This window comes from Sander lucioperca, chromosome 17 (assembly GCF_008315115.2).
Source record: "Sander lucioperca isolate FBNREF2018 chromosome 17, SLUC_FBN_1.2, whole genome shotgun sequence".
Taxonomy (NCBI): Eukaryota; Metazoa; Chordata; class Actinopteri; order Perciformes; family Percidae; genus Sander; species Sander lucioperca.
Window position 1 is genome coordinate 7,568,679 of NC_050189.1, and position 24,211 is coordinate 7,592,889.

A 24,211-nucleotide genomic window follows, 5' to 3' on the forward strand; every position below is an offset into this window, starting at 1 on the left:
CTATCTTTATTATGACTATTATTGCCACCATTCACCACTCCCCCAACTGGTGCCGTCAGACACCGCCTACCAAGAGTCTGGGTCTGTCCGAGGTTTCTTCCTAACAAAAAAAGGGAGTTTTTCCTTGCCACTGTCGCTATAGCTACTGCTAATGCTTGCTCTTGAGGCAACCACTGTAATAGTTGGGGCTTCGTAAAGTACAGAGTTTGGTCTAGACCTACTCTATCTGTAAAGTGTCTCGAGATATCTCTTGTTATGATTTGATACTATAAATAAAATTGAATTGAATTGAATTAAATAATAATAAAATAAATCCCCTGCATTTTGTACATGCATTTATTGAGAAACAGCTGATTGAAGTTATGCAAATAGATCAATCACAGCTGATTCCCTTCTAGGAAACACACCACTCAGGTGTTGAGGTTCTTTCAATCGCATGATCATATGTTAGTACAGTAAAAGAGGACCTATTTGAACAATATACTGTAGATGAACACAGAAAATAAAATGCCTTCACGAGGGAGAGGAAGAGGAGTACCAGGACAATTCTGTCTCTGTCTCCTTTTTTTCATAAACCGTACATTCTATAAAGCTACTTTGAGATGGGTCATTCATTTTTTGTATTGTATCTCTGCAGCAAAAGAAACAAAACGGTGGCTGGGTTGGCTCAGTGGGTAGAGCAGGCGCACATATACTTGGAGGTTTATCCGACTTGTGACGATTTCCTGCATGTCTTCCCCCTCTCTCTCTCCCCTTTCTCAATTAGATGTCCTGTCAAATAAAGGCGGAAAAGGCCAAAAAATAATCTTTAAAAAAAAAAAAAGAAATAAAATATGCATGCATTTACTAAACCCAACAAAACAAAAACGTAGAGAGGCTTCAATAGAAACTGCAGTCCAAAACACAATCTATGATCGATAGAATAACTATTGTCTATTGTATAAGGGCAGACCTGACACATTTAAAATAATGCAGTTTCTGTAATTCCATGTGATGTTAGTGTTTTGTATGACATTGTGCAGTGATTGACTAAATGTTCCTGTTGGAAGAGAACATGTGTTAGTGTTTTGGAAGAATTATTTGATTTTGAGACATGTTTGCATTGTTTTGGTAAACACAGTGTATTGTGTTAGTGAATTATTGTATTTTGAAAATCAGTGTTGGAGTTTAGTTTACAATGTGTGATTTTGAGCATGAAATTAACTGTTTTGCCAATGTGTGTTGTAGGTGTGTTGGTGTGTTAAGAGTTTAGGAAAGTTGTTAAAAGTATTGAAAAAATTGTCATAGCAATCGTGAAAAACTGTAAGTCATTTTTAAGCAAGAATACAAAAAACCTTTTCTGGTTGCTTCCTAAATGTGAGAATTCTGCTGTTTTATATCTTTGTAAAATTGAATATTTTTGAAAAAATCTTGCTTTTTTAAATAAAATATATAAGAGCCAGACCCAATAATTTGAGTACAGTCCCAAATTCCTTTTCAAAACTTATTTTGTGACATGTTGTAGTACCATCTGGTGTTTATCTGTCAGTCAGTGTGGACTGTAACTTTCCATGTGTACAGTAGGTGGCACTCCTGTTTTTCTGTTCGACTTCAGTGTCTTATATCTACCCGTTTATTCTTCTATCCAAACAAATCACTTCTGTTGCTGCTGGAAATGTAGATTTCATCACTTCCAGTTCACCAGGAAACTTTCTTCTCCCACAGCAAAACAGCTGTTTTGAAAAAGTTAGTTTATATTACATATTATGTATTGTTTTATATCTATCACAGCGATTGAAAAGCGCTTTTGCACACTTCTTTTTTGGGGCAGGTGTGTCGGAAAAGGTAAAGGTTCACAATGTGAAACAAAGTATTTGCATGCGTAATGGACAGTGTGTGGGACTTCTTCAAAAAATATCTATCACAGCAAATTAAATGATCAAAATGAACATTAATTTATATAAAACGTTACAGATTATGACTTAAGGGGAGACATCGTTTTTTATGCACATTTGTCTTCCATAACATGTCCACAACATGTCTGCTTCAGTTGTGTGAGCCCATATAGTCGTTGAAAGACAAAAACAAGACACGGTGATCAGGCGGTGGAGCCGGGGTATCGAAGTCCCGTCCATGCAACCGAAGGATATGATCAAAACCTGTAAACAGCCCAACCACTTACCAATCACATCACTGGAAAGTCATCATTACTACAGGATAGTGGATGTCGATTTGTCAATATGGACAGTAAACCTCCAGAACAGGATTTGCCTCGATAATATTAACTTTTCCAGCAGTTATATCATGATTCATCTCACCATGGACCTCAGGTTAAGGATCATAATCGCTTGTTGGATCACCCTTTCAGAGTGACTACAATTGTGTTACCAGCAAAATGCATTTAGCAGAGGATGGTTTCAAGCCATTGACCTCTGGGCCCAGCATGCCTTGGCTGTGCCACTTTGCTGAAAGTCACCCCAGATGGGACTCGACCCAACAATCCTTGGCTTAGGAGGCCAGTGCCTTAGCCATTAGGCCGCTGGGGCCTTACAGCCCACAATTTCACCAGTTCAGGAGAGATACATATACAGTTCTGGAGACGTTGAAAGACAAAAACAAGACAGCGATCAGGCGGTGGAGCCGGGGTATCAAAGTCCCATCCATGCAACCGAAGGATATGATCAAAACCTCACATCACATCACTGGAAAGTCATCATTACTACAGGGTCCTGAAAGGTTAGTGGATGCCAATTTGTCTTAACTTTACTCAGTGTTAAAAATGCTAGTTTTGGAACCTAAGTCTTCACATTGTTTTGTACTCCAGACACGCATCTCCACAGTGCTAACACAGGCCTCTGCTGTGCAGCATGGCTTTGAGACTAATCGGTTGTGATGGTCCAGTGTGAACTCGGCAGGCTTCTGGCACCAGATCCCTTCCTTTACTGCCATTCCTCCATCTGCCACCGGATCCACCGCAGAGAGACGCACAGTTGTTGTGTGTCACCAGACTGAAAAACTCACGAGAATATACTGTATGCGTGTAGTTTAAATCTTTACAATATAGCTGAAGTTTTGATGCTTAAATTATATTTTCAAGTAGCCTATCAGTAGTGGAGTGTGGACATATTTATAGTCAAAGTCTTGTAGTGTAAGCCATCAGTTAACCTTAAAGTGCTCATATTATGCTCATATTCAGGTTCATAATTGTATTTAGAGGTTATATCAGAATAGGTTTACATGGTTTCATTTTCATAAAACACTATATATTTGTTGCACTACACATTGCTGCTAGGGCTGCACGATTATGGCCAAAATGATAATCACGATTATTTTGATCAATATATTGATCACGATTAATTATCACGATTATTTGTTGATTTTAACCAAAACAAATTTTATTGTCACATAGGCTAATTATAACTGCTTTCACATCCATATTGTGCTACATTCCTGCCAATACATCCATATTGTGCTACATTCTTCCTTTGTTGAAGGATACTATGAAGGAGTATGCCATTTCAGCTGTGCGACCGAATTCCAAACATGCGCATTTGCCGTGAAAAGATACAGGCAGCGCAATTTTCTGTTCATGTTAACGGCGCACGTTAAAATCCAGTGCCAATAGGGCACCGGTGCTCTGCTTTCGACTGGTATCTACCGGACGAAATAGCAACGCGGATTACGGTGCCACTTAAATGTCTGCGTTGCGCTCTGATGCTCCAAAACAGACGTTAGAGGCAACAGAAATATCGCTGCATGTCACGCTAGTAAACACTAATAACACGTTACACAGCAGCTAACGTTAGCCTACTATTAGCTACAGTAGTAAACACGGCTAAAATACTGACAGCTAAACGGTGTAGTGTGAGCGTATAGCGGGACGTACAACCAAGTACAACAGTCTGCCGCTAAAGCTATGAGCTAAAAGACTCAAACTAGCACTGGTCACTGCTGTTGTCTGAAAAACAACACAGACGGGACAAAATGTTGCGTTTACTGGTAAACTGGTAAACCTCGTGACGACTTATGACCGGATGCTATCTGTTGTGGAATTTTCCTCACGTTACTCTGTCCTATGTGACTGTCTACATCTAAACTAAGCTGCGCGGTGCAGGGAACCACTCTGATTGGCTCATGGAGGCACGTGTTCAGAGAGTGGTTTACGGAGCTTTGGAAAAAAAAAACTTGATACAGAGCGTTCTATGAATGGAATGAAGCATTTTAAATATCGCTCGATCACGTGAATTTGATCGTGGGAAGCCAAATTGTGATCGTGATTAAAATTCGATTAATTGTGCAGCCCTAATTGCTGCAGCTCCTTTTTTCACCCTGTATGTTGAGCTCTCTGTTTTTGCTAAAGAGTGAGGCATAACACTTCTGTTCCATCTTTATTAGGAGTCACACATGCGCGTACTCCTAACAAAGATGCTAGGTCAGCACTACAAGCCAGTCAGAAGCGGAGTATGAGGGCCTACCACGCTAGCAACTAGGCGAGCATTATAACGTGTGTTACAAAGTGACGCACGTTCGTCTGGTAATGCGACACTAACTTTTAAATAACCTTCTTTTATGCATACATTTGAACATTTACTGTTAAAGTTCAAACTTAACCTAACGCTTACCACATGTCCTTGGTTAATGCTGACACTATATGTCCTTCTCCCAAACACCTGCACTACACGTTACATACGCTCTATAAATCACTTGACGCAGACTGCTGTTCTAAAAATAGTGTGCATGTCTCTTGTGTGCTCCAAGGATTTTATTAAAGTGCTCATATTATGCTTCTTGGCTTTTTCCCTTTCCTTTCTTGTGTTATTTATCTTTTTTGTGCATAGGTTTACAAAGTGAAAAAGCCCAAAGTCCACCCAAAGGCACTTACCATCTCCAACAGAAAACACTGTTTTCTGTAGTTCACAAACTGCTCCAAACAGCTCTATTGTAGTCCAGCCTTTACTTCCATGACAAACGTGCGTCACTTTGTAACACACGTTATAATGCTCACCTAGCTGCTAGCATGGCACGCCCTCATACTCTTCTTCTGACTCGCTAGCAGAGCTTATCTACTGTAGCTACTACGCATGTGCAACTCCCAACAAAGACGGAATAGAAGTGATGCCTCCCTCGGTAGCTAAAACAGAGAGCTCAACACACAGGGTGAAAAGAAGAGCTGCAGCAATGTGGCCTGACAAGCCAGACCCACATTAAGATGTTGGGTCTGGGAACTCACCATTGGCAGGGCTCAATCCGAGAGGCGGGATAAATGGTTGTCTTTCAAATTCCCTCTGCACGCAATAGGATAGCGCTAAAACCAAGCAGAGCAACGCTAGTTGATAGATTAAACTTTTGCCGTATCCGGTCGACAAAACTCTGAACACATCTTCCTTTTTTTAAGAATGACTTCAGTGCCGTTCTTTGTTCTTTTCTCAAAGAAAAACTTAACTCCAAGTCTTCCACAGTCGCAGCCAAAGCCAATTCGAAAGACAGCTGTTCGCCAGCAGCAGGAGCCATCTTCTTTGTTTTCAAGTAGCAGGGAATTCACGTGGAACCATCACAACTCTGCCGTCATTATGTTAAGCCCATCCACCGACTCTGTACACGAAGTGATTGGCCTGGCTAGAGTTTGCCAACGGAGAGTTGCTAGACCCCCTGGCTGCAAATTCCATTTGCTGCCGCCAGGGTGCATCTAGATTTCTAGGCTAGCAGCAATGTGTAGTACAACAAAAATATGGTGTTTTTTGAAAATTAAACCATGTAAACCTATTCTGATATAACCTCTAAATACAATTATGAACCTGAAAATGAGCATAATATGAGCACTTTAAGATATATATTATCAGATATGTCACAAATCTAACTAAATAATTAATAAACAATAGGTTAAAACTTAAAATGGAGTGTTATAAGAAATATAAAGCTTAAGTTTTCCTTTACCCTTGATGAAAATGAGGTAATTTTATTTTTCAACTCCTTAATTTTACCTATATATTTTTTAGTGTTGGAACACATTTAACGATTTATCGATACACTATTTCCCCCATGCAACATTAACCATTTGCCAATGCATAACGTGTCCGTGCATGTCCAAAGTGCATAGTAGCAGCTAGCTTGCTAAAAAAACAAAAACACTCTTTCCTCATGTCTTAACTCTGTGAAATCAGAACACACAGACATGATACACGTATATTTAGATTCAGTGTCACTTACACTTCTCAAGGGCAGCAGTATCTTTGATGTCCATTAGGAATAAATCCATAAATCCGCTTGGAAATCATAGGAAATAAAGACACTGCTTTAAACCACCAAACTCGTCTCAGAATCATCAGGTTTTTCACTTTCTTTAGTATGACAGTAATCCGGTGATAGTTGTCTGTACATCCATGGGTACACTGCAAACATGAACTACTAACAGCTAAAGCTAATTTAATTGAAGCTAATTAGCCAGAGTGTAAACAAATATATATAAGTAAATAAGAAACAGGGGGGGAAAGTTAGCCTGCAGTAAATTAGCTCAATGGCAACATTACACTTCCTGTAAAAATCCTCCAAAGCTCTCAAATTATGGGAAATGTAGTTCGGCAAGTTAGCTAGATACACAGATAGAGAGGCAGAAAATAGACACAATTATTGTCTTTATTGCCAAAAAGATTTGCTACCAAATATTTCATGCATTAAAAGAAAATCACAAACCTCTGACAAGCTGTTGTTTTTAGCAAGCATAGACGACACTACACATCAAATAAAAGTGCAATGGAAATGGAAGTTACATTCAGGATTATGTGGTGCTAAGTGACCAATTAATCCGATACATATGAAGATGCATCAAAGCGGTTTGATTGAATTCAACGTGTATCCATTATTGCTTCCTCTCTTATGTTAAATATCACTATTTTATAGCCCGCCCTCCCCTCCACACCTTTTGACTATGACAAGAACATAATCCTACCTTAACCTAAATCTACAAGGGGAACACCAGAAACCCGGAGAAAGTGGAGTACTTCCACCCTCCCATTAGGTTCCCCCTCTCCAGCTTGAGGTAAGCCTTGTCCCCTCTCTCCATCATCACCAGCCCGGCATTGGTGGCAGCTTCCCTGGTCACGTCCTGATCGCCTGCAAAGGCTGAAATCACCGGCCAGCCGTTGAGAACCAAACTTACCTGGGAAACATGGATGAGGAGAGCAGGTGAGCAGAGGGGAAAGACATTTGCAGCGAAAAACATGGTCAGAAAACATGGATGATATATAAATATAGCTGGTATTACGTAGCTACTGTAAAAGCCTTGAAATTCATAAAAATGTTAGCTTTTAGCTTGACAACCAGGCATATTTTATCCAGTTATGCTGCCGTTGTAGAACGGTTTTGTAGTAAACTGTTGGCTAGATCAGGGGTCTTCACTGAAAGAGACACGGAGTAGGGACCCCCTACTACATATTGTATAAAATGAAGTTGCATATTAAACTGGGCCTACAATAAAATGTAGGGCAGCCTCACGCCTTTATACACACCTTTTTAGTGCATTGAATACAAAGCTATTAAAATAATAATTGTTGGCATGATTTTATAAATCATGTTTTAATGTTAAATATTCATGTGGCAGAGTGAATCCTTAGGATGAACTGTATCTGTGGATTTTAGTGACTACCTTACCTATGGGCCTTAAGCCTATTCTCAGTGGGGGGTTTTCACAAATTGTGAAGCTGATTTATATTTGCTTATATTTTGCAAATAATATGCTGGATTCATATCAACATATTTAAATTTTCTTGGAAGCTTTCAAAAAATCAACAATAATTTGACGGCCCCCCTGCAGTAATTCTGAGGACCCCCTAGGGGTCCCGGACCCCTGTTGAAGGTCTCTGGGCTAGATAATTTTCATAACCTGCAGTAAATTTAAATGCTAACATTGTTAGCAATTCATTTAACAAAGTTTGAGCAGCTGTCATACAGCTTTGTGGTTGAGCCAGCAACTACATGTAACACTTGTCAAGTTGGGAGCAGTGGTGGAATGTAACTAAGTAAATTTACTCATGTACTGTTCTTAATCATTTCAAAGAGAAATGTTGTACTTTTTATTCCACTACATTGATCTGACAGCTTTAGTTACTTTACAAATTAAGATTTTTGCACACAAAAAACATGTAGTTTATAAAATGATTTATTATAAATTAAACTACCCAACAATATACAGGCCTACAAGTACAGCTAAAATGGTGTAAAGATTAAACACTTAGTTAACTGACAGAACTTTTGGATCGTTTCCAGCTTCTAAAATGTGAGTATTTTCCTGCATTGAGTACTTTTACTTTTAATACTTTAAGTACATTTTTCTGATTAAACTTTACTTTTGCTTAAGTAACATTTTGAATGCAGCACTTTTATTTGTAGTAGATAATTTTTACAGTGTGGTATTAGTACTCTTACTTACGTAAAGGATCTGAATACTTCTTCAACCACTGGTTGGGAGTGTATGTTCCCCAGCTCAATATCTTTTTAATATGACACATTAAGGATAGCTTTCAAGGGTTTTATGTTCTCAGCAATGTTATTTTCCCTCTGTCAAATACTCAGTGGTTTCCCCGGGTCAATATGTAAAAATCAGCCACCTACATCTTACAGTATAGCCTACTGATGTTATACACCTTGAAGCCTACGCCCTTAAATTTGCGGGCAAGACATATTTTCAGTGCTGAACAGATTTTTACAATTCAAACTTTTTATAGGAATAGTTTGACATTTTTGGATCCTGGCTGAGAGTTACATTCGAAGATTGATTCTATTCTAATGTCTTGACAGTATTTGCTACCGCTAGGACCTGGTTAGCTTAGCTAAGCATAAAGACTAGAAAAAGCTAGCTTGGCTCTTTCCAAAGTAAAAAAAAAATTACACAAGTTACAAAAAACAAAGTTAAAAAACAACAATTTGTTATTTTATGGGGTTTTATCGGGTGCAACCAGTCTTGCTTGGCAACTGCTCAGTCAGGAAATCATCTGTTTTTTTGTAAGGATCAAACAAACGATAATGTGACACAGACTAGATTTTTCCCTCTGTTCATACTAAGCAACATGTTGAACCATTCCTTTAAGCTGGTGTTCTTACTTGTATTGTCTGCCGGTTGTAAACTTTGACAACATGAAAGCTGAAACTGTAGACTCCTTTTGTAGGGGCCACGAAGATACTCCTTGCCGGATCAAAATGGCTGCCAACGTTTACTAGGATCTAAGAAGAATAGGAGATGAAGAGAAAGAATAAATAATACAACCAGGCCCTGAGCCAAGCTGCTAAAAGTGTATTAAAGGTTTGAAATACTTGTCAAAAATCTGTTACTTTGGAAAGTTGGAACTAAATTTTTGCCAGGAGAACAAGAGAGGGAGAATATGAACAAGGTGTACTGGCAGGACATTTGAGTACACCAAATGCAGGACACAAACCAGACTGAATCATTTTTTGTCTGATCTGTGAATCATTGATTTACAGTTCCCAAACATATCAGCCATCACTACTATTGTTTCTGTGCAATCCTTTTATTAATCAAGACGTGACTGTCTTGCCCAATTCAGAAGAAATTTTCAGACCAGCTTTCTTAGTTTTCCATTTTTTAAATCAGAAGCAAAGACCAATCACAGACCAGTATACTGCATGTTTATCCAAACTGCTGTAGAAGAGCCCACTTTTTTCTAATTGTACAAGTCTCCCAGACACTTTGTTATGAATACTATGCTATTTGGATGAAACAAAATGCCAAGATTGGGACAAAAACAAGATTCTGAGCAGATAATTGAAGCTGATGCTAATCGTGTTGACTGAGGTAAAACCTACAAGCAAATGCCTACTGAGCCTTGTTAGATGGCTTTGTGAAGCCAAGGTTCATCTGGAAAACATCTATTGCCCACATACTTAGTAGGCGGATTAAATACAATTTAATTTGAACACAGCTGCTGGTAGCTGAAGTTAGCAAGCACGCTATCAAAGTTAAAAACATAAATTAAAAAAAAAAAAACTGGAAAGACTTACCAACTTATGCCAATAAAGGTTCACTGTGAAAACTGTGTTTACAAATGAGTTGACAAAAATATGTAGGCTATTCATTTTACTTGGGGAAAGCATGAGACCAATGTGCTTAATTTGCAACCAAACAATAACCATTTGAAGAGGTAGGGTACAATGCCACTACGATACCGCACTTGACACAGGATCAGTCTCTCTGCCTGGTTGTCACATCTTTTGTGCCCAGGTTTAAAGACTTGTGATAAAATGAAGATGTAATTTCAGAATACAATACAGAAATGTGATTTGTGTACATGTTGAGAATATTTTAGAACTTAAATATCATATAGAACTTAATTCATCTTTTCTGGGACTGTGAAACTGTGGAAATGTGGCAAGTGGACCTTTTGGCAAATCAGTGTTAATAACCAACAAGAAGCATATCAACCAGGACGGACTGGTAAATGTACTTTTTGCTTCTTAAATGGTTGTCCAACCAATTTTGAAGTCATCAGTCATGTATACACTAGTGTCAACTACAGAAACCCACCTGGTCAAAATAGATGGTCATGGTACGGTTGCTCATCTCTGAGGGTTCGTGGTTGGTGTTTCGGATGGCTGAAAACGCCACCCTACCTGTTCCTGACCTCACTGACATGCCCAGGGCGTTACCCGATGGCTCCGCAGAGGGGGTGGAGTCGCACACCACTAGACATTTTCCTTCCAACACAATTGGCTCTGTGTCATTCTGGCAACTGACCTCTGAGGGCCCCCAATGGACCAGAAGCAACAGTCCAACGGAAAAAACTGAGTGGGGAGCAAGGTAGGGCGGAGAGGGAGGAGATGGACAGGGCATAGTTCCAAATGACGGCGTGCTTTCAGTGTTTCTGGGGCACAGTGACAATATGGCCGCCACAAATTGTCAGCGAGAATGTGTCTTCTTGATGAACACCTCACTTTAGCAACAGGATCATACATTCACCTGGAAATTCAACCAAGGATTTTTCGCATCTCATGGGACATTAAATGATTCAGGTAATCCTCAGCTGACAGTTCTGCCAACACCGGGTGGAGAAGGATTCTATATAAGACTATAAGTTGGCACCAAGATGGCGGCTTCCCATAAGAGCAGACAGGAAAGTCCCTATAGGTATAGTTGGAGGTTATCCAGTTCCTCACACCACAGCGAGAACGGCCATCAACCAAACAAAATCCAAACTGGCTTTGGGGCAGTCAAGGCTTCAGGCCTGTTTAAAGCATTAGACACAATTTTGCACATGAAAATTATGCTTATTTTCTGTATATGAAAACAATGATATGACAGAAGCTCAGCTACCTCAAGACACTTTTCTATGTTTAATATTTCAGAGAATTGTTGAGGACGGTTTGATTGGAAATGGCATTCAGATAATGTTAAATTCTCAATACAAATTAAAGGAGAATGAAGCATACTGTATTTATCAACTAAGCTTAAAATATGGGTGTACACATAGGTTTGCCTGTGTAATGTGTGTAAAGATGCTTAAGGGAATGGCAGTGGATAAAAAGCATAGACTGTATACAGTCTATGATAATAAGAGAAAAATGATTATGCTGAAGAAAAAAATAAGTAGATGAAGAAGTGATGAGGTAATGTTTTGGCCAGGAAGAGGGCGTGTGAGTGCCAGCTGGACTCAGGAGGGGGGGACAGCGGACTATCACAATCCTCCCACCGAGAGGCCATCTGTGAATAAACATTCCCACTCTTTCTCCCTCTTCACCTTTCCAATTATATCCCTGTCTAGCTCTAACATTCCTTTCCACAAACACCCATTAAACACGCTATAAATACAAATGTTACAATACTAGTTCAAGCATTATGTGAGTGACAGATGTGTTGATCAGTAAATCACCATAATTCACACAGCAGCTGACTCCACGCATTGCAGGGAAGCATTGTCCTAATGCTAAAACGTTTTTAAAGAGTCAACATTTCATACGATAAAACTAAAGAGTTTAAAAAAATAAAGAGAAAATCTAGCATAATTTTTCAGAGTTTAAAGTGACTTAACAACACACCCAACAATAAGCAGTACAAGCATTTTCACAACATGCATAAAGATAATATGGTTTGTTCAAAAATATTGCCAAAACACCCACCTCTCACTCTAAGCGTTGGCTCTGCAGCAACATACAGAAACCAGATTTCTTCAGTGAAGTTAGAGCATCCCAAGAGCCCTGTTCCCCGTTACCTGCAGATTTATCTTTTGATCCTCCTCTCTTTTCTCTTTTCCCCATCTCTTGCTCTCTCTCTCTCTCTTTTTCTCTTTCTAATGATCTCTCTGTTCCAGGGAACCCCTGTGTTCGAGCAGACGTTTAATCACATCATGAGCGTCGCGGTCCTTCTGTTTTCACGGCTCCTCGACCCCCTGCTGCACCTGATTTCCCTCCCTCCTCCTTCATCTCTTTTACCTCAGATATCACAGAGCGGATGGCAGAAACTGGGGCTCCATTACAAACTGAAATAATATCCTTTCTGTGGGGGAACAGCTGGTACTTTTTTGCAAAGAGAAGGCATAGTCATGCACTAACATGACTAGCAAAACAAAAAGACCATAGAAGCTGTGATTACAACACACACAGAGGGAGTGTGACTTCTTTCTATGCTCAGGACGGTATTACTTGACTTTATCTTGACATAGCAAAACAAATTCTGCTGCTACATTAATGAATGTCAAGTACAGCCCCTTTAACTAAAGTCCACCTCTCCACATGTTCTAAAGGGCTCCAGAGTCTGCAACACCACTAAGCAACGGGCACCTGCTTACTCACTGTTAAGCCTTCTCTGTGTTGTAAGTCCAAATCAACAAAAAAAAAGTATTTTGGTATTAAGGTCAAGGGACATATATGCAGTGTCTCAATTTGCACACTTCCACTTGCTATTTTGAGCGCATAAGTGCATTCTCACTGACAAGTATGGCAAAATGCAGTGCACTAAAAATACATGAGCGTGGGTTGAACACTGGACACTTCTTACCCTCAGTAGTCACCATCTTAGCTATGTAGCGGAGGGGGGGGGACAACCAAACTTGTTTAAATGGCGGATGAGGAAGCTGCAGCGGTTGGTGTTGCTCTGGAAAACTGAACTATACGAACAAAGTTAAACATTTGTATTTTTTCACTTAGTACCATTATACTGTTGTCGGATAGAAGCCATCAGTATGTTTATTAGGTTAATTTAGCAGTCTGTGATGATTTGGTACAGGTGAAATTCACCTTTAAGAAGAAAGTGGTCAAATGTTGCAATTGTCATTTCCAGTATGTGCATAAAGGCTGTGTGCAATTTTCGCAATTCACGCACTACGCAAGTGCATGGGTATACATTACTACAAGGAAGTGTACTAACACTAAGTATCCAAATTGAGACACATCAATACTTGAAAACGAAATCTCAAATGAGAGGGGTTTTGTTAATTAGTCGCAAGTTGAGTTTCAGCATTTACGCATTCACATGAAGTTGCCTATCACGCCAGGTAGGCCAACCTAATCCAATGCAGTTAAAGATGGAGTCAGAGTATTTCCTAGTTCAATCAGGAGGGACCTCCTTTTCAGTGAACAATTATTTATTGACGTGAGAACAATAAAACTGATAAATGAGAAGTCTTTGGCGATTTGACCCCATCGTGACGCAATCGAATTGTGCCTGTTTTTTCTCTCTTATTCAGTTAATTTATGTGAAAGTTCAGTATTTTTCAACCTTGACCATAATTTCCCATGTTTCTATGTCTGACTAATTGGAGCAACAATTTTTGAAATTGGTCCAGTATTGAGCAAGAGTGTTCCAATTTCAAAAATTGTTGTCCCCATTAATCACAACAATATAGGAAAATGGAAAAAGTTTCAATTCAACATGTTCCTAATTTAGAAAGGGAAAGTTTTTTGTTGATGCTTGATGGTATTTTGCAAAACAGGTTTCAGGAATTTTAGGTGGCTATGCCAAGGATCATTGCTTTATTACTGGAAGTGGCACAACAACAGGGCTCATCATCTAAATTAAGAACATGATGAAAGTATGCAGATGAATCACACTCAGACCTGATGTAAGGACAGCTGGATACTAAGGATCATGGGCCATTTCTTCATAGGTTTCCTTTGCATGTGCCCGCTGATTCACACAATTTTCTTTGAGTTTAACACAAAACTGTTAGTGAAGAAAACGTTTTGGATCAAAGTACATTGAACATTGTAGGATTTAAAAAAGAAGATTTGTTATTTTGGTCTGTTGGGCAATCTTGGTTCATTGGTTGGTTCACCACTGAAATATCTCTAATATTTGGTGGATTGCAATACATTTTTGGACAGACCTTCATGTTCCCCAGACGATAATTCCTAATGATTTTTGATGATCCTGACTTTCATTTTGGTACCAGCATGAGGTTGAAATCTGTTGTTTTGGGTGAAATAGCTAAACTATTAACCTCGGGTCTTATTGTGTACACACAAGTTTGCATACCTATATAACAAATTGGAAAAAACAAAAAACTAAATTAAAGACCTTGGTGCAAATAAAAGAAAAGTTAGTTCTGAATCATTATTTACATCTTGTTTATCTCGAGATCTTATGTTGCATAATTGGGAGCTGCCATTCTTAAATTGGCAGATAAAAAAATACAAGGCTATATAAAAGAAAATGTGAGCTGTGGGGTTTAGTAAGGTAGAAAATGAGTTGCGGTGCCTTTTCAAACTTTGATGCTAAAAGAGAGTTCATTTTCCAAATTTCCAAAAATTTTCCAAAACAAGTTAACATATTATTCTAAAAGTTGAGTCAAGTTGGTTGTCGAAATTTTCAAACTCTTTTTGTTTTGTTTAAAATGAATAAACAGCATTCTAGATCTGGCTAGTCTAGCTCAGCAGATTTGTGAGATTACAGTTGTGATTGGTTTAAAGAAATGCAAACAAACCAGAGTACTTTTCACCCCATCCCAGAACATACAAAAAATACATACACATACATACATATTATTCTTATCTCAGGTGATCATCTAGCCTACATTTTATTTTCTCACACACACTCACGTTTATTAACCTGAGCAACTCGTTTTTCACTCACTGCTGAAATAATGACAGTGTGTGTTAGCACATGGAACAATTCTTGTGGTCTGCAGCTGACAAACACTCAATTCCTGTACAAGGAAGGAAAGAATAATAAGATGAAACAGAGGAACCAGAAATACCAGAATGTTTGAGTGATGTAGTGCATCTGCAGGGGCAGGCGCTTGACAGTAATTCAGGGAGTAACTAGACAGCATGACTAATTCACCTGCAAACAAGGAGTGACTGAGGGGTATTTAAACATCATCGCTGCATCCTGTACTATATTCACAATCGGATGAGGACGATCAGGATGCTCGACATGACAACCCAAATAAGTAAGACGATGCTGATATTAGACTACTGCAACAAGAAATCAAAATGATACACTGTGGGACTGCTCCGGGGACTTTAATTAACATCATTTTGTGAATTTAAAATATTTTGAATAAGTCAATCAAGTCAATCAATTTTTAAGTTTAAGTAATATAATGTGTTATTTTTCTTCAGTAACAAACATGGCGCTTGATGTGCCGTTTAAGGAGCAGTTCAAGTGTTGCATCTGTCTGGACATCTACACCAAGCCTGCCACCATCCCATGTGGACACACCTTTTGCCTGGACTGCATCGACGGCTTCTGGGACACTAAGACCAAGGCTGAGTGTCCGCTGTGCAAAGAGACATTCAGAAAGCGTCCACAACTCAGGATCAACAAAGGATATATACAAATCATTGATTTCTATATAAGGTTGGTTTCTTTTTTTTCCTTTTTACTTTTTAGGCATCCTGGTTCTTTCAGATGCTTGGAGACCATGTAAAAAAAGCAAACTAGGGCACCCAGATAGCTCAGTTGGTAGAGCGGGTGCCCATATATAGAGGTTTACTCCTCAACGCAGTGGGCCCGGGTTCGACTCTGACCTGCGGCCCTTTGCTGCATGTCATTCCCCCTCTCTCTCCCCTTTCACATCTTCATCTGTCCTGTCAAAAATAAAGGCTGAAAATGCCCAAAAAATAATCTCAAAAAAAAGAAAAGCAAAATATTTGAATTTAATTGAGATTTAACATAATTTTATTTAAATCAAAAGGTCTCAGGAGGAGAATGTTGATGGTGTGGGAAGCAGGAAAACTTCCCTAATCCCACTTTTCGAGCCTGAAGAGATTCCCTGTGACATCTGCCGCGGAGACAAGTCACAATCAGTCAAGTCGTGCCTCGTGTGCCAGGCGTCTTATTGTGAACCTCACCTCACACCACACCTGAGTGATCCAGCGCTGCACAGACACCAACTTACTGATCCGGCCACCTTGGCCACCAGTCACCTCTGTAGAAAGCACCACGAGCCGCTGACAATGTTCTGCAAGAAGGACCAGAAGCCTGTTTGTGTTCAATGCACAGAAAGGAAACACAAACACCACAAGACCGTCCCCATTGAGGAGAAGAACAAGATGGTCAAGGTGAGGAAATGTTGTCTTCCTTTAAACTCTGCTTTCCTCCTTTTGTGCAGATATAGACATATGTTTCTGTATTTTTTAAGTGAGGGAATTACCTCATTCAACGTATTTCCACTTCAAGACTTAATATATTTTCCCTCAGCTGCTTTTTGTGCAGCATCATTATTCAAAAATGTATTTTTTTGTACCTTTTGCAGATTCGTTTGAGGGAGACGATATCCAGCATTCAACCGATGATCCACACCAGACTGAGAAAAGTGAATGTAATAAAAAATTCATTGGCTCTGAGCAAAGTAAGTTTTTGTTTGGATGCATGTTCAAAAAAAGCTAACTGGTTTGTCTGTTTTTATCTGTAAATTAAATTAATTAATTACATGTTTCTATCGTTTCAATCAAAAGCAAATCACAGAGAGGGAGATAGAGAGCAGCGCTCAGATCTGCAGCATGCTGATAAGCACCATCGAGAGACAGCACTCCGGGCTGGTCGAGGAGCTGGAGAAGAGGCAGCAAGAAGCTGAGATGAGAGCTGAGGAGCTGTTCCAGGAGCTAGAGGAGGAACTCAATGATCTGCAGATGAGGTGCAGCGAGCTGCAGCACCTGGAGCACACTCGGAACCCTGTTCACTTCATACAGGTTAGATACCTCAACTGCATTTATACTGACCTGCATCAGCATTTCAAGAACTGTACTCATGAGAAACCTGTGCATCCTTCCCCATCTTTAGAGTTTCCCGTCTCTAAGGCAACTCCCTTATACTAGAGAGTGGTCTGAGGTCGCAGTCCACTCAGATAACTGCATGGGGGTGGTGACGAGGACAGTCTCCAAGCTTGGGGACATCTGCCAAGAACTTGCCAACAAACTGTCTGCAGAAGGTCGGTACATCTTTTGGCAGAAAATGATTATCTACAACACAAAATGACTAAAGATTGTTGTGAAAATCAGTGCTTAAAAATAACCTTTTACTTCTACCTTTTTGCAGAAGCAGACAAGCTGGATCAATATGCACGTATGATCACAATCCCACATCCACTGCTTATTTCTATAAACTAGTTTAACCTTGGTTAGTTCCCCTTTTTATTACCTGACTCACTGTTTTTCTTCTTTGTTTCTGCAGTCAATGTCACTCTGGATCCTGAGACTGCTTCAGGCTGGCTGGTCCTGTCTCCAGACAGAAAGAAGGTGTTGTCTGACTGTTTATCATTAAATAAATTAAATGTGTGAAGAGCACAGTCCTTCTAGGAAACTAGTAGTTCTTCAGAGTAGATTGGATTTTTTCACATTTAGAGTCTGTAAAGACAGTGATTTTTTCAGAAGTTGGTTGAGCTTTTGCACTAAAAAACGTCCCCTGCTGTGGGACATTTTAGTGTAATAGAGGAGGAAATTATAAGACATATTGTCACATGAAAATTGGAAAGGGTTGTGTTGTGAGAATCCAATTCAAAGGGGATTAAGATAAAACTAAAATGCTCTGATTGGGAAAAATGATAAGGTTATTAATTGCTGCTTATGAGGCTAATGTTTAGTAAGATGAAGATGATGATAACAATGATTATGTTAATTAACAGGTGAGCATCAGCAGCAAGAAGAACAATTCTCCACTCCCAGACAGTCCTCAGCGCTTTGACTCCTGCGTCTGTGTTTTGGGGAAACAAAGCTTTGCATCTGGAAGACGCTACTGGGTTGTTGAGGTGAGAAGCTCAGAAACAAGAAAACACTATTTAAGCTAGCTGTGTACTTAAACAAATCAAATTGAATGTGTCCTGCCACCACAGATGTACACGAGCAGCTTTTACAGTTGAAAAACGACCAATTTCCGATTAAGACCAGCAGTATACAGGGTTAGGGTTAGGGGTTATTCATGTAGTAAATTCTAACACAGCCGACCTAAAGAGAATCACAGCACTTAAACTGCAGATAAAGGAATCATGCACGTCTGACTCTATTCTGTACATTGTGTTTCAGGTTGGGGATAAAACAGACTGGGATCTTGGCGTTGCCAGGGAGTCCATCAACAGGAAGGGGGTCATCACGGTGCGTCCCGACAACGGTTACTGGGCTATCTGCCGGAGGAAAGGTAGCAGTCTCAGCGCCTGTGCCGGTCCCTCCGTTACCCTTCACCTCAAGGAAACTCCCAAGAAAGTGGGCGTGTTCCTGGACTACGAGGAAGGGTTGGTGTCCTTCCATGACGCAGAAGCAAAGACCCACATTTACACTTACAGCGGGTGTGACTTCACTGAGCTCCTCTACCCGTACTTTAACCCCTGTGTTCAAGAAGATGGGAAGAACACCGCCCCGCTGATTATCTGTCCTGTTGACGGAGGAGTCAGGGAAAGACGGGACATAACCATTGAGTCAGCTGCATGATGTGTCATAAGAAAGGATGATGCTAACTGATGTAAAAAAAAAAAATTAAGTTTATATATATTATATTATATTAGGCCTATAGTTATTGTACTGCAATCATATTGAATTGTACTGCAATAATATTTGACCAAAATCGGCCTGCAACAGGCCAACATCCATGAGAAAAAGTTTTTTTAATTTCATTGTTCAAATGAATCTTTCAAAATGATACTACACTTGTGTACATACATGTAAATGAAATGCTTTAAATGTTGAATGCACTGCAACACCTTATTCCATAACTTAATGGGCAATGTATAATTTAAAATGGTGAAACTAAAAATAAAAGTTGTTTTGAAGATAAAAACTGTGAGATTGTGTCATTTACTTTTATTAGCATTGTTAGTATTATTACAGTTTTGTTAGTTTTTTTTCCGTTTTTAGTTTTTAGTTTTTAAAAAGCCTTCTGTGGACTGGTGTTTAAAATTAGCATGCGTGGTAAAACACTCAAGCAATGTATCTGGTTTTTATTTATTTATTGCATTTACACTCACCTAAAGGATTACAGTTTTTCACAATCGCTATGACACTTTTTTCAATACTTATAACAAATTTCCTAAACTCTTAACACAGTTAGCACAACATCTGTCTGTGAAAGCTATACAATTAACACATTTCTTGTTGCTTTGACACAAAATGCATACAGTTAACACAAATTTAAAATGCTTGAACTTCTTTTTCACACAAGCTCCACCAAGACCAAAACAATGGATTATTATTGACAAATTTACAAATGCTTTCACATGTATGTCAGAACAGATAACAACATGTTCTTAACCTAACATATAGGCTAAAGTCAAAGTGAACAGCTGATCTTATTGTAAATTTAAACACAAATATATCCCCTGCATTTTATACATGCATTTATTGAGAAACAGCTGATTGAAGTTATGCAAATAGATCAATCACAGCTGATTCCCTTCTAGGAAACACACCACTCAGGTGTTGAGGTTCTTTCAATCGCATGATCATATGTTAGTACAGTAAAAGAGGACCTATTTGAACAATATACTGTAGATGAACACAGAAAATAACAAAAATGAGGAGGACCAGGACAATTCTGTCTCTGTCTCCTTTTTTTCATACTCTGAGATGGGTCATTCATTTTTTGTATTGTATCTCTGCAGCAAAAGAAACAAAATGGTGGCCGGATTGTCTCAGTGGGTAGAGCAGGCGCACATATACTTGGAGGTTTATGCCTCGACGCAGAGGTCCAGGGTTCAAATCCGACTTGTGACGATTTCCTGCATGTCCTCCCCCTCTCTCTCTCCCCTTTCTCAACTAGCTGTCCTGTCATATATATGCATGCATTTACTAAACAAAACAAAAACGTAGAGAGGCTTCAAGAGAAACTTCAGTGCAAAACACAATCTATGATCGATAGAATAACTATTGTCTATTGTATAAGGGCAGACCTGACACATTTAAAATAATGCAGTTTCTGTAATTCCATGTGATGTTAGTGTTTTGTATGACATTGTGCAGTGATTGACTAAATGTTCCTGTTGGAAGAGAACATGTGTTAGTGTTTTGGAAGAATTATTTGATTTTGAGACATGTTTGCATTGTTTTGGTAAACACAGTGTATTGTGTTAGTGAATTATTGTATTTTGAAAATCAGTGTTGGAGTTTAGTTTACAATGTGTGATTTTGAGCATGAAATTAACTGTTTTGCCAATTGTGTGTTGTAGGTGTGTTGGTGTGTTAAGAGTTTAGGAAAGTTGTTAAAAGTATTGAAAAAAGTGTCATAACGATTGTGAAAAACTGTAAATGGCTGATGTATTCATTAACAACAAACGCCACCTGAGGCCTGTGCTACGAATCAAGATCAACATGTCCTGGATTTCTTTCAGTGATCCGGCTTCACCTAACCTAACAACCGCGGTCCCGCATAAACTGTATCACGACGCTGGTTATCAACTAGTTCAATCAATCCAGGGTTTCCCAATCCAGCGGCGCGCGCGTTCACATAAAAGAGGCGGTGTTTGTCACCACGACCAATCGCAAACATCTACCAGAGCTGCATATTTTACATAAGAAGAACACAGACACGGGCCGTTTCCCAATACCAAGAATGCAAAGAACAGACTTGTGTTCTTGGGGAGGACGTTCTTGCTAGTTGTACCTGGAAGAATGAACTTGCAAGTTCACAAGCACAGAAAACACTGTTAAGAGTTTGAGACGATGCATACTTCCTGTTATTGCTCAACCCCCCCAGCACAGAGGCTACCAGCAGGGCTCCAAAATAACAGCTAGAAATAAAAACCACAACAATATAACCACTTTATATTAAAACAATCTCCGGACAAGAAAACCTCACAATGTTACAACTATTGCAATAATATTGAAAAATAAATCTTATTGAGCTTTAATTTTATTGTTTATGGTTTAGCTCAAACACTCCTTACTTATTCAAAAGAGTGGAACGTGATCCCTACTATTATTAGTGTATAAGTTTAAGTCAGTTTAAATTAAAAAATAAGTAGGCATGCACTGGTGTGTCCTATGTGTTCATGATCGTGATCATTTCTATATTATTGTAGTGCCCTGTATATGCCCAGGGAGATGGACATTAGCAATTCAAATTATAAAGGTTGGTGTCTCCCCTTTAGTCTACATAACATGTCAGCATGTTACCACTTTATGTACAACTCTTAATTTATCATACAGACTGAAACTCAACTTCTAATAAATCAGAAAACAAATACACCAAAAAAAAACTAAATCTATATATACGTAAATGTATAGCCTATGGCATAATTTAAACAAGTCTCCCGAAAAGAAACGTGTATATATCTCTCCCCCTTGTGTGTGTGTGTGTGTGTGTGTGTGTGTGTGTGTGTGTGTGTGTGTGTGTGTGTGTGTGTGTGTGTGTGTGTGTGCTTGTGGAGTTTAACTCTGAAAAGACAGTTAACCACAGGTTCCCATTAATCTTATGATGTGTTGTGATATTTAAACAAACGATCCGTCAACGGCGAAATAAAAGCCTCTTATTTACGGGACCGGTCTAAAAGACCTCCGGCTTCCAGCGGGGTCTCTGAGCGTGACTATCCGAGCGACGAGCTAGCGGCCGGGGCAGGCGCAAGCTGGCGGCCGCCTCACTTCACGGAGCTCCGAAAACTCCGAAAACCTTGGAGCAAATTGTCAATTCGGCAAAGATTTTCGCAAGACTACCTATATTCGAAATCTACACCGTTCATTTCTCGCCTAAAATGTGGTCAGAAGTTAATTTGGTGATGAATAAGATGGCGAAAATTGTTAAAATTGTCCCATTTTTGGGCTGTCTATGTACCGGAAACCCGACCATCATTGAATGCCGAAATGAATGTTGGGATACGGTTGCAGCGAAGTTCATACAAGTTACCTGTCGGTACACGATCCGTTCTGCCTGCACGATCCGTTCTGCACATGCGCAAGATAATACTGTTTTACGTATCCATACGACCTGCACGATCTGTTCCACGCTAGCCTATGGCTAGCCTCCACCGGGAAGCTAACGTTAGTTTAGCTAACAGCTAATTCGGCTAACCGCTAGCTGACAGCTAGATTCAGTCTAAAATAACGTTAACTCAAACGTAATGGGAAAAGCAGGCTACAGCTAAATTAAGACTTCACAGTAATAACAATAAAGACAAGTATTGAGTGATTGTATTTTAAATGAGCACAAGTAAAGTAGAACTGATGTAACAGCTGTTATATATGTTAGGTGTTTGTTATATATGTCAACGTTTATTTTCAAGTTTTATTTTGAGGGTCTTTTAAAGTTATTACATGCTGTCTCAGCTAGCAGTTAGCCGAATTAGCTGTTAGCTAAACTAACGTTAGCTTGCCTGTGGAGGCTAACGGCAGACCGCTACAATCAGCTAGCGGTTAGCCGAATTAGCTGTTAGCTAAACTAACGTTAGCTTGGCTGTCGACCGGAAGCGTGGAACAGATCGTGCAGTGTCGTAAATCCTCGTACAACCGCGCATGCGCGAACATTTTGCGCATGTGCAGAACGGATCGTGCAGGCAGAACGGATCGTGTACCGACATTACCAACCAATGCATCCTCGGTAAAATGGGCGTGTCAAGAACATTTCCGGGAATCTTAACTGTTCTTGGTGAAATGCGAACTTGTGTATTGGGACAGTACTTGGGCAACACGAGATGACGTTTCACAGGGACACAAGAACACAAGTCAATAAAAGAACACAGATTGAGAAACGGCCACGGTTTTACAGGCAAAACACAGGAAGGAAAGCTGTCAAAAAAGCCGACGCTGTTATGCGTAAATCACAACGCTTAGCTTATCAATATCCAGTGGTGTAGTCTACGTGATAGTAAACTCCAGGATTTCCATATACTCACTTAAAAATGCACAATGACACGTAACAACATACTTTCCATTATATGTTTGATATATTTTGAATTGTCATCTGTGCTTTATTCTTCACACTTTCACCATAAATTGGTGCATAAAAGTGTATCGGAATGCAGGAAATGAAGTCGTTGATGCTTAAAACTTCCCTGGGGGAGGGCACCCAGACCCCCCACTATGATATGCCCCCCTCCTCCCCCAAAGGCAGATTCTGGCCAATATACAGTACAGTACACCACACCCACTACAATACATTAGACTAAACTGGTCACTTCCCCATCAGTCAGGCACAAGATCTGACCATAATTACACTTTTGCTTTCCATAAACTGTCGTTGCTTTAGGCTTTTATTTCAGTTGCAACCCCAGCAGTGGTGCGCGATCGTGAGAGAAAATAAAAAAAACAGCTACCAGGCTGTCTTTTTTTTTTTTTTTTTTGTCTTCAAAAAACTTTATTATTCAAGTACAGATCCATAAACACATTGAAAACATTAAATGCATACATACATACACGAAAAAGAGGCGCATTAAATTTACATTAAAGAGGTTGTAAGGCATTGTAAATGTTCAGAGTCCGGATGGCTTTCTTATTTGTCAGTCCTTTTTTAAAGTTTTAAAATATAATTTCATGTCATTTTTAAATTGGTGACTAGCCTATTCGGTTTTCTTTCAGATCATTTACATTTATAGATATAAAATTTTCAAATAAAATTAAAAGATTCAAAATAAAAAACATGTCATTTATCCAAATAATTTTCTTCATAGTAAAAAAATTCTACCAGGCTGTCTTGGTCATGGATGTTGTCGGTACACGATCCGTTCTGCCTGCACGATCCGTTCTGCACATGCGCAAAATGTTCGCGCATGCGCGGTTGTACGAGGATTTACGACACTGCACGATCTGTTCCACGCTTCCGGTCGACAGCCAAGCTAACGTTAGTTTAGCTAACAGCTAATTCGGCTAACTG

General features: G+C 39.4%; 2 protein-coding genes across 5 annotated transcripts; one reads left to right on the plus strand and one right to left on the minus strand.

The window, feature by feature from the left end:
• Positions 1-6,594: 6,594 nt before the first annotated feature.
• si:dkeyp-74b6.2 (cerebellin-1) lies at positions 6,595-12,342 on the minus strand. 2 transcript variants are annotated; one of them, XM_031304266.2, is made up of 4 exons: positions 12,103-12,342; positions 10,514-11,210; positions 9,076-9,195; positions 6,595-7,135 (listed from the first exon to the last, which is right to left on the minus strand). In XM_031304266.2, the coding sequence occupies exons 2-4, from the start codon at positions 10,817-10,819 to the stop codon at positions 6,938-6,940; spliced, it is 624 nt and encodes a 207-aa protein (XP_031160126.1). In that variant the 5' UTR covers positions 10,820-11,210; positions 12,103-12,342; the 3' UTR covers positions 6,595-6,937. The 2 variants fall into 2 exon arrangements, with proteins under 2 accessions (XP_031160126.1, XP_031160127.1); XM_031304267.2 differs by lacking the exon at positions 9,076-9,195.
• Positions 12,343-15,254: 2,912 nt separating this feature from the next.
• LOC116053249 (E3 ubiquitin-protein ligase TRIM39-like) lies at positions 15,255-19,031 on the plus strand. Of its 3 annotated transcripts, none has more exons than XM_031304258.2 (10): positions 15,255-15,371; positions 15,544-15,781; positions 16,119-16,485; positions 16,680-16,775; positions 16,882-17,115; positions 17,207-17,354; positions 17,450-17,488; positions 17,597-17,661; positions 18,048-18,170; positions 18,445-19,031. In XM_031304258.2, exons 1-10 carry the CDS (start codon positions 15,332-15,334, stop codon positions 18,844-18,846), a joined length of 1,752 nt encoding a protein of 583 aa, XP_031160118.1. In that variant the 5' UTR covers positions 15,255-15,331; the 3' UTR covers positions 18,847-19,031. The 3 variants fall into 3 exon arrangements, with proteins under 3 accessions (XP_031160118.1, XP_031160117.1, XP_031160119.1); XM_031304257.2 differs by having other exon boundaries at positions 15,305-15,368; positions 15,538-15,781; XM_031304259.2 differs by having other exon boundaries at positions 15,305-15,368; positions 15,538-15,781; positions 17,462-17,488.
• The last annotated feature ends 5,180 nt before the right edge of the window (positions 19,032-24,211 follow it).

Bases quoted from the DNA above. Each gene is read 5' to 3' on its own strand.
- si:dkeyp-74b6.2 (XM_031304266.2), bottom strand. From the start codon at position 10,819: ATGCCCTGTCCATCTCCTCCCTCTCCGCCCTACCTTGCTCCCCACTCA. The intron at 9,196-10,513 runs GTGGGTTTCTGT...TATTCTTCTTAG, and splicing joins TGACCATCTATTTTGACCAG to ATCCTAGTAAACGTTGGCAG. The intron at 7,136-9,075 runs GTAAGAACACCA...CATGTTTCCCAG, and splicing joins ACAACCGGCAGACAATACAA to GTAAGTTTGGTTCTCAACGG.
- LOC116053249 (XM_031304257.2), top strand. From the start codon at position 15,332: ATGAGGACGATCAGGATGCTCGACATGACAACCCAAA. The intron at 15,369-15,537 runs TAAGTAAGACGA...TGTGTTATTTTT, and splicing joins GCTCGACATGACAACCCAAA to CTTCAGTAACAAACATGGCG. The intron at 16,776-16,881 runs GTAAGTTTTTGT...TTCAATCAAAAG, and splicing joins ATTCATTGGCTCTGAGCAAA to CAAATCACAGAGAGGGAGAT.